This window comes from Xiphophorus maculatus, chromosome 18, assembly GCF_002775205.1.
Source record: "Xiphophorus maculatus strain JP 163 A chromosome 18, X_maculatus-5.0-male, whole genome shotgun sequence".
NCBI lineage: Eukaryota > Metazoa > Chordata > Actinopteri > Cyprinodontiformes > Poeciliidae > Xiphophorus > Xiphophorus maculatus.
The window spans coordinates 15,539,767-15,550,358 of record NC_036460.1 but is presented as its reverse complement, the minus strand read 5'-3'; the positions used below and the strand labels follow the sequence as shown (position 1 = coordinate 15,550,358).

Below are 10,592 nucleotides of genomic sequence, written 5' to 3'. Positions count from 1 at the left end.
CTTTGATTTGTCAGGTGGGACAATTTTGCTTGAAACTGCAAATATTACAAAGTAAATGATAGAAGTGTTTCCGTTATAAGCGTGTTGCTGTCCAATAAGAAGCTGACAAATTTACAGTTGGAAAGTGTAACCATGGCAACGCAAAGCTTCGTGTAACTTATAACTGGCGTGTGCCCCTACTTGCTTAGTGCAAGTAATATATAAATTATATATGTATATACATATACATACACACAAATAAAATAAAGTCCAGCTACAAATTTCTAATGGGCTTTTCACCTTTGTTACATTATAACGGCATAATGTAATTTATGACAGACCAACACAGTCCCCGCAGTGGTGTTTCAAATCAGCCTCCTTCCAATACTTCTAACATTTTATTCAGACAGATGAAACTGCGTCTCATTTCACAGACAAGATTACTGTACAAAAGTATACAGTAAAAATGTAAATTTCATATGTAGCCTATATCTGTCTTAATTTTTATCCGCTAACTAGACTTTTCAGAAAACAAAATCAAATGAAACACAATTCAAAATTTTAAATTACCGATACACACATTTTTCAAAATGTATTTTGACAAACAAACTTGTCACTCAGTAGGCTACTAATCAGATCTACCAAATAAAAAGTCAAATATTGACCAAAGCAATGTTTTGAGTTATTCAATAACAAAAAGTATCAACTGTCAAGATGGCCTCCAAAATTGAACTGTAACTGGAAAAAGGTGTTGATGATTAAAACAAACAAAAAGTGCAATGGTTACCTTAATGTTGCATAAAATTAGATTTGACTTTAAATCACCTACAGTAAAATCAAAGTTTCGCAACAGCTGCTGCTTTAAAGTCTAAAGGCATTAAGAGCTGTAGGAACCACAAACACTGGTTCAGCAGATGGCTTGTTCTGTTCCTGGACAGTCGTCCAAGTTGGTAGTGATATATTCATCCTCCTCCGTTATGTGTCCACTTTCATTCATCATAATGAAGAGAGGAAAGGAACTTGTCCACATCCAAATCGTGGGGGAAACAGTCAATAAGTTTCTTTCTTTCCTGAAAAGTAAACATAGAAAAAGACATCAGGGTTGGTTACACACAAAATATTATACTCTTCTGGGAGCTGGGTGGTAGAGGATAAAAAGGCTGGATGAGGATGAGAATAATGTAAAGAAAAATAAAATAAGAATGGCATGACAAAATATAGGAAAATAAAACCTTTTTGAGAAACTGATTTTGTTGTCCTGTCAACTAGTCAACACACAGCACATAGTGACTCAAGAAGAGGAAAAACTATTTGAGGAGGAGCTAGGAAGAATATATAGGCATTTACAACCAAACTTGTAAATGTGACCAACCCGCACAAAGTAGCAGATAAGTGTAAAGTATATCAAACATGTCAGTTTTTCAATTTAGTTTGAATAAGTAAAACCCTGAGGAGCATGCTAAAGATACAATCATACCTACAATGGAATGGTTTAGGTCGGGGTGTCAAACTAAAGTTGTCGAGGCTCAGTGTGCTGCAGGGTTTATTGGTGCTCTTGCTCAGACACAACTCACTTAAAAGGCTGAATTACCTGTTCAGCTTGTTACCTAACTCTGCATGAACGTCTCATTTCTTCTTTCAGGCATGTTGAGCCAGAATGTCAGCTCCTAAAGCTTATTTAGAGCTATTCTGGTTCACGGAACAGCATTTAGCCTAGTCAAAGACCAGACCTAGACTCGAAAATTATTTTTCACATAGGGTAGGGATAGGGTTAGGGCTTACAGTTATTTTACAAAGAATGGGCAAAAAATGTCAGTGTTCAAATGTGCAAATCTGTGAAGGCAACCCTCAAAAGATTATCAGAAAATACTGATAATGAAAATTACACTTTTTTTGTTTCCACAAATTATGGATGCCTTGAATCCTTTACCTTGTTATACGCTACATTTTATTGGTCTGTCACATAAAAGATAAATTGCTGAGTATACATTTAAACATCTTATGAAGTCAGATACATCTCAAATGTAGTTGTAATAAATGTCAATAGAAAGAAATTTTACTGACTTTGTCTTTCTTGATGCTGGGAGATCGTTTCCGCTCTCTCTTGGCGGACGGACTCTCTCTGACTGGAGACTGCTTGCGTTTTTTACTCTTTGAGCTTGATGGTGATTTTTCTCCAACCTCCTCCTGGCGCAGGCTGTCTTTTAATGGCGTGCCCGTCCTGGCGATGGCGGCACGAGAAAGAATCATGAGGGTGTGTGCAGCCATGTTAATGCTGTTTTCACTCCCAGCTTCGCTGGCAGGGCTGCAGGTCGGCACATCAGGGGTGTTGGGAGGCAACAGCTGCTTCGGAGTCCCCTCTGCGTTTTTAGCGTTTTTCTGACGGGAAGGAGTCCTCTGACAATCAGCAGTCGCCTCACTGATATGGTCGGACCCAGAAAGCATATGGTCTGAACTGCTAACTACAGCTTTTCTGACTGGAGGAGGAGGAGAGCTGAGGCCTTGCAGCATTTCAGCGGCCTGCTTGGCCAGAGAGCCAGTTTTTGAAGCAGCCTTTGTCGACTTGGCCTGTGGGGCAGCTGGAGGACTGAAGTCTCTTGATGCTGAGGATGAAGGTGTTGATGACTGCTGTTTGTCTTGTGAGCCTCCTTTCATTTCATTCTCCTTGTTCGCTCTGACGTTTGGATTCTCCTGAGAGGAAGTCCTCTTCTCCATTCGTCCCTCACGTGATTTCAAAGAAGCCTTCTCTCCAGCTTCCTTCCTGCTGCTCTCCTCGTTGTCCTTCCTGCTTTCTGATCTGAATGAAGAATCGGACGACAGCGACCTGGAACTGCAAGCATCTTTAGCTTTTGATAAATCATCATGAGGTCTGTGTAATCCATCAACGGACGCCTCCCGTGACTGAGACTTCTCAGCTTCGTTGTCTGTTCTTGGATTTTGAGACTCTTGGTCATGAATTACATGCATCTGTTTGCGAGGCGTCTTTTTGACAGAGTCTTTCTGCTGCGTTTGTAAAGAAACCGTTTCTTTTAGCAAGTTTGCTCCTCCTTTGGAATCTGCCGAACATCTAACAGTCTCCACTCTCCTCTTAGGTTTGCTGCTACCTAAGATAGCCGGTTTTGTTCGACCGCCTGCTGGTCTATTATCGCTCTCTATCGAACGGGTATGTTGTGATGTGTTTGAAGCAGAATTTGTTGGAGTCCCAGCTGTTCTGGTAGTTTGGGATCGAACCTCTGATAAGGAGGAGTCAAAACGTAAAATCCTCCGATGACTGGATCCACTGGATCCTTTAGCTGCATCCTTCTGGCCTGAAGGTTTAGGCTGAACAGCAGCAGCAGACACATTTTTCACACATCCTGCAACTGAGATAAGAACAACATATTAGAGATTAAAGACAGTGAAACATTAAAGCTGGAGGCATTCTTCCAGAAACTTATAGCTGTACATTACCTGATTTTGTAGACTGTTTAGGTTCGATAGTCGTGGGCTTTGGTTTTAGTTTTTCTCTTGTCTCTGTAGGTTTTGGGGTTGTTACATCAACTATCTGTAAATATATAAGAATAACCAGAATATTAAAGTTATTATTATTTTTTTTTTAAATCCCCTGATGACATGGTAAAAATAAAGTTGTGTTACCTGATTGGAAACCACTTGGATACTTCCCATCGTATTCTGCCCCAAAACAGAGACAGGAAGCACAACGGGCTTTACAGGTGATGGTAATATAAGTGCTGGTCCTGCAAAGAAAGCAAACGGATTCAGGGTTTTAACTACAGCAAGAAAACAAAGATTAAAGTAATGAGCTACATGGGGAGTCTGCAACCTGTGGTGCTTTAAGCTCTTTTAAAAACTCAAGCCAATAATGATAAAGAACTCAGAGGTGCATCCCTATATGTAAATTTTCTATTATCATTTCATTATTTTCTGTTCCAGGAAATGTTTTCATTCTTTCATTGTGAAAGTTGAAAAAATCTGTACATTTTATAAAGAAGGTTTTTATGAATATTTTCTTATTTTAAGTTTCTTGACAATTTTGCAGCTCAAAACCAATTTTATTTTGTAGCAGCAGGGACAAGAACGGCTTTTTAGATCGGAAATGTTGCTACACATTATTTTCCCTTCAGAATTCCTGCTAGTTTCCCATTATAAAACTCAAATTTTGATGTTGCTGCAAATTTGAGTACAAAAAGTTTGACTTCATGCAGTTTTAAGATCTGTTTTTTTTAAACAAATAAAATTGGCATGTTAGCCTAGACTATGTGGTGTAGTAAAAAGCTATGTTCACTAATGTGCTGGTATCTAAGCCACTGAAGTCACATTTAAAAATCTAGGACTGGATTATTCTGATACACCAAGTACAGGTTACTTAAATCACAGTTTGTGATTAATTATACCTTATTTGAAAACGTTAACAGAAATTTGACAGTCAATGCTTTAGGATCTAACCATGTTACGGCCCCTGGCCTCTTGAGGCTGTGCAGGATCAGCTGTGCGGGTACACCTTTCTGATTGGCTGCCTAGAGCCTGCAGAAGAGCAGCCACCCCATTGGATCAGCAAAGCCAATCAGACATTGATGAGGCCCACCTCAACCATATAAAAGACATCTGAATTCATTCCTCCAGTGGGGCAGCTAGCAGGAAGAGGTTGTGTAAAGCTGACCCCCACCAAACACACACATGTGTTTGGTGACTGTTTCCGGACAGTTTGAACAATTTTGTTCTTGCTTCTTTTGCTAAGTGGTGAATCTGCTTTAGATAAATCTTGAACAAGCTAGAGGCTTGTGTTTGGGAAGTTTTGGTGCTCCCTTTTGTCCTTTCTTTTGGGTTGTTTTGAGTTTCTTTAGACGGACGTGTTTGAACATCTTGTTATTTAATTTGCACTCAGTGATTTCTGAATTTGTTGGTCCTTTACTTTTGTTTAATTGGGTTAAGTTGTATTGTGTTTTGGTTCTGTGAAAACCATCTTTTGAAATAAATCATTTTTTCATTCCACTTTTCCTCTGGACACATTTTTATGTTACCGCCCCTGAACCCCTAGACCTTGGGGGGCGTAACAAACCAAGAAAGAAAATAGAACATAGTCTGGTTTAAAACATTGGTCTGAGAGGTTCCTACGTCCAAAAAGTGATGAAATTGTTCTGTTTGGTTTTTGAATTAATGTGCCGTTAGCTGTTGGTTCTGTCAATAACTTATACGGCAAAACAATGAATGCTTTAAAAAGACTAAAGTTCACAGACTCACACAGTAAAAAATACTGTGCTGCTTCCTGATTACAGTAAGCAGCACATGTAGACACATTGTATTTCCTGCTGTACCTGTGGAGTATCTCGGTGTAGTGACTCCATACTGGTTGGTGGGTAAGGGTTGTCCGTTTGGGACTCCAGCTGGAAGCAGCACCGGTCTGGCCTGAACGTCTGGAGTTGGGACCACCAAGAAATAGCTGGCTGGGGTGGGTGGGGGGTCCACAGCGGGTTGAAACACGTATCTCTGTTGAGCCTGCGAAGCTGCATTGACTGGAGACGTGTACACTCCTCCAGGTTTACTGACGAAAGGACTACCATACCCCTCTGACCGTTGTAAGCTGCTCACCGCCTGCGCGGCTTCATCAAAGTTGGCCTTTGGAGTAGCAGGACATGCAGGTGATTTTGCTGGTGAGGAAAGGTAGATGGTGGGTATCTTGTCTCCGGAAATACTTGAAACCGCCTGATTTAAGGCCACGTCTCTGGAAGAATCTCCATCCTGGTTATCGCTGACGATAATCTCCAAAGACAAAATGTTGCTGGGTTCTCCTGGCTTGAGTGGGGGAAGAGCAGGGATGGTGGCCAGAGGAAGAGGAGGACTTGGTGTTGGGGTAACTGGAGCACAAGAGGAAGAGGATGCAGACGAGGCAGAAACAGGAGTGGAAGCAGCTGTAACTGGAGCAGCTGCAGAAACAGATGATGAAGAAGAAGATGGCACAGAGCCATGAGGCACCGCTAGACTGTCTCCAGAAGAAACACACACATCAGGCTGGCTGGGAGAGGTGTTGTTGACCTGGAGCTCACACTGATCATCGGCAGCTGCTCCATCAACTCCATCAGCTGGCTTGTTTAGTCCTGTTGCCTGTGGATGCTCAGGGTTTCCGTCAACGGTTGAGGCTGGTCTCTCCTCAGTGACCAGAGCTGGGTCTCTCGATAAAGATCCTGAATTTGAGAGTGTCACTGGGGTGGACAAACTGTCCACAGGTGGGGGCGGCGTGTTTAGAGGCTCATCACTTTCCATTTGTGGTCCACTATTCGTTGATGGGTTTTCTTTCCTAATGGAGTTCCCAGCAGCAGGTGAGTAGCTGACTAACAGTCTGGCTGAGCTGTTCTCAATTCTAGATGTTCTGCCATTTGAGTCCAAAACGGTTTTTCTTAACAAGGTGGATGCAGGGGATTTTCTGGTTTTACGCTCCTGCCCAGCTCTTGCCTTCAGCGCTCCTGATGTTGCATCTAAAGTATTTTCGTCACTTTGGGCAGGACCTGAAAAATAAAACAAACCAAACCTGACCGATTGTCCATGTTCTTGTAATTGTGCACTAGACAGATCAGTAAAAGCCAGGAATAAAATAGTTTCAAAAGAGGAAAAATAGTCTTGACATCAGATTCTACTTTGGAGAAGAGCTATAACTAAGGATAAATGATGATAATAAAGTTCTGAAAGGTTTACCACCCACTCACATCTATATTGACCTGTGCTGAAAGAGACTGAATACCTGGATCGCTACTTTGGAGGACCTGGACAGAAGGTGGGAGTCCAGCCGTCTCATTCTCTTCAGAAATACAAGCATTGCTGCCATCCCCTGCATCTCCATCAGCATTTTTCGTTTTATCTGCAAAATTACAAAAGAATTCTCAATACGACTTTCATATCCATTTAGAAACTTTGATTGTGATACAACTTAAAAACAATAACGTAGCGGATAGTTACGGTAATCAAAAAGGTCAAAGAGGGCCTGGAAAGCCGGGTCGGATTCAGTTTGCTCCAAAATGTCATGGATGGCATCATCGCTCATATGGATTTCTCCCTGATAATAATAATGCGCATAAAATTAAGGAAGACGGTGTGAATTTAGGAGCATTTATAGGAACAAATAGAGCTCTGTTAGATGTTTTAGTACCTCTAGTCCTAGAATCTCATCTATAGACTGGTCTGGCTCCACTGCACTTGAAGAAGCTTTGGATGTTTGTGGTACTGCATCACTGGCATCAGGAACAAAAAACATGTTTAGTACAGAAATATTATTTTAAGCCTGTTTGATAGGTATTTTTGTCACCATCAGCTTTGTCAAAATATTGAAAACAGATTCTCATCATACCTGGCAAGGATTTTGTTGATGTTTTCAGCAAGTTTTTCTTGCAGTGCCCTGTCCCCCAAAATCTTGTCACGTGCATTTTGTATCACGAGTTGCTGTGAAGATTTTAATGTTTTAAAAGTTAGACACCTTTAGGAAGAGCTCAACGTGTGATGTTTCAACTGGGGCTTTCATGCACAGGGAAAATATGCAACATGTATCAATATTTTATATAATATGTCACAGAAAAAAAGAAAAGAGAAACAAAGAGAGAGATAGCTAGAGAGAGGGAGAAAAACATTTAGACAATGGAACAAAAGTCTGAAAAAACTAATATTTTTCCCACTCCATACTATTATTTACAGTTTTTAACTATTTCTTTGTAAAAAAAAAACAAGCCTCTAAACGTAAACTCACTGGAAAATTCTCCTTGACGACCTCCTCAGGCTGGGCGTCTGCAGTTACGTTAGTGGCAGTTATGGCAGATTTGCTGGGACCACCTGACCCGGTCAGACCACTTCTCTTCCTGGGCGTGTCCCTGAATGCAGAAGATGGGTTGTAGTGAAGGACACAAAAAGATACGTGGACAAACATATTAACAGATCATCTGTTATCTTTATCTAGCAACAAACTGGGACGGCATAATATTAGGAAATATGTCATGTGTGACAATATTGATGAAAATAAATAATGATGACCTGCGATTAGTAATCAGTGTGTTAATGTGGGACTAGTATCCAGCCCTGGTCCAGTAACACATCCTTAAACCTACACTTTTTTATTTTTTTATCAAAGTTTGTTTTAATTATCAGTTGTGGAAAAAAAAAAATATTTTTTGTAATTCCCTTATTTGCATTCCAGAGGGAGAGAGAGTGAGAAGAAACAACTTCTGATCTTGGTGTAAGTTAAAAGTAAGTCTTTATGATATTAAATAGGTATTTATACAACTCCATTATGTAGTTGTTCTTTCCCATCCTTACCATTTCCTTCGACCAGGAGAAACTGGGCCTGAAGTGAGGCGGTGCTCTGAAACGATAACTTGTACAGGAGAATCTCCTGTGAAATACAACAACAAGGTACAATGTTCAAATACAGCGACTGATTTAATAGCAAAAACAGAAGCTAACGGAGTTTGACCCAAACTGACAAAGGGTTTTCCAAGTCAAAATGCACAATATTAAACTCATCCAAACAAATCCACCACAATACTGACGGGGTGTATTGAGTAATCGGCTCCCATCGTGGACCGGCTGCTGCGCCCCGCTGCTGACTGTGGGTCTGATCTGAGGGTTGGTGAAGCTAACAGGAGTGGAGTGACCTAGCATGCTGTGGGTGGTGTGGGCGGGGCTGATGAAGGAGCTGCTTTCAGAAACGGAGGAGCAGACCACACCGCTTGGAGACGCCACTGTCAGGACCCGCTGCCTCGCCATGTTTGCCACCCCGACGCGTGAACGTACTGCAACAGACAGAGACTGGTAAAATTCTGGATCGTACACTTAATGCAGTATTTACAGGTACATTGCAGGAAAACCACTACACGACTCTTTGGTCAGTGCATGCTATTAGATCACTGATATGCTTTTGGGAAACATACGATTTACACACTACGTACAAATGTAAAAACACATCACCTTTTAAATGTACAAGTCCAAAAAATGAGAATAATATTTATAAAGTTATCCTTTGTGTAATTAATCAATTATGTATTTTATTTTAATTTTGTATTTTAAAAAAGGTAAAGCATTAAAAAAAACTCAACTTAATAACAGAAGAAGGATTTTTCTTAAAATAATTATGCAGTTCAAAGGGAATGCACATACTTATTTTGCTCTTTAACTGAAACAAACACAATATTTCTCCAAACTTAATAAATGACCAACAATCAATGTTGAGCAAAATAATTGTAATTAAACTTCCCCCCCCCTAATCCATTAGCTTGATTTCAGCACATATCAAATTTTCATTTCTTAAAAACTGGTATTATAAGGAAATTTGACACATTTATGTTTCTTTATCAGCAACTGATGCGTATCTGTTCCGTATTATTTAATGATAAAATATTTGATCTAACAGCAATTAGAAAGCACTTACTCCTCTGACTTGCAGATATAGCGGGGGAATTCTGCAATGATCTGGAAAATAATTTATAAATATCAGATCAACAATAGTTAATCTCAAAACATGAACAGACTTAAATGTTGAAAGTAGTCAAATATTACTTGATTTGGTTGAGGGTGAAATCCAGCTTTTTCCACAAAGACGTCATCACAAGAGGGACTTCATGTCCAGAGTCTTTTAGAAAATTACAACACAGTTGTTACAATCTGCTTAAAGTGAACACATATAAACATATTGCAAAACATGAAAGTCACTTTTACCTTTTGCTTTCGCAGCCACATACTCATTCAAGATGGCTGTCAAGCCCTTCCCAAAGACAGACTGTGCATGCGTGAGGGAAGAGTTTGTTAATATCCTTGCATGGCAACCTTAACAATTAAAGACAGGAACATGTGTGGACAGCCTTTGGACTCACAAAAACACAGGCAGGGATCACCCCGTCTCCTGTAGTGTGCTCGGCATACTCCTTCAGGTTTGGACTCTCATGGATGAAGGCTTGGCTTGTAGCTGACAGCCCCTCTTCCTGGAGGTACCCTGCACAAAGCAAAAAAGAAGAAAAGACAGGTATTAAAAAGTTAGCACTGTGGCACAATAAATCTGCGCCGTTCTCACTTCGTTATGGCTACCAGCTAAAGCTACAAGCAGCTGTAGCTTTGTTAAGTCCGGCTTACCCAAAACAAGCCGAGCGACGTCAGAAGGCAGCAACATGACAGCTTTAAGTGTAATAAATTAAAGTAAAGAACGAATAAATGGCTACATATTCGATAAATTGCTAATAAAAGTCGCAACATAACCCCTGAATAAAGGACGTCACAGGTGTTATAATGAGGGCAACATCCTGAATAAACTCCTGCTTTCTCAAACGGCGGGGAACTCGAGAACCCGGAAGTAGCAGCTTAACCTTCTACTCAGATTTCTGGTAACTGTAGTCCATTCTGGATCTATGCACGTAAAAATATAATATAAGGGGTATATGAACATACAAACATGCAGTATGTTGGAACTTAATTAAATACTAAAACTAATTTCTGAACTGTTTCGTTCTCAAAACAACATTCATTCTATTTGTTGATGTCAAAAACCAAGCCAATAAACTCACTTCCGTCTTTCCTAAAACTAGGAAGTGAAAGGCACATCACAGCACTTGTCCTGGGGCGGGAATATTTCTGCGTGGTGTGCG

At 40.4% G+C, this 10,592-nt stretch overlaps 1 protein-coding gene across 1 annotated transcript; it reads right to left on the bottom strand.

Annotated features, from left to right (window-relative positions):
• Window positions 1–364: 364 nt before the first annotated feature.
• Window positions 365–10,285, bottom strand: LOC102236926 (protein NPAT). The gene is made up of 17 exons (XM_023352025.1): window positions 10,084–10,285; window positions 9,828–9,946; window positions 9,673–9,733; window positions 9,514–9,586; window positions 9,386–9,426; window positions 8,508–8,750; window positions 8,275–8,350; window positions 7,712–7,832; window positions 7,319–7,410; window positions 7,121–7,202; window positions 6,931–7,027; window positions 6,716–6,832; window positions 5,295–6,482; window positions 3,616–3,716; window positions 3,430–3,523; window positions 2,044–3,341; window positions 365–1,049 (listed from the first exon to the last, which is right to left on the bottom strand). The coding sequence occupies exons 1-17, from the start codon at window positions 10,118–10,120 to the stop codon at window positions 969–971; spliced, it is 3,921 nt and encodes a 1,306-aa protein (XP_023207793.1). The 5' UTR covers window positions 10,121–10,285; the 3' UTR covers window positions 365–968.
• Between the last annotated feature and the right edge of the window lie 307 nt (window positions 10,286–10,592).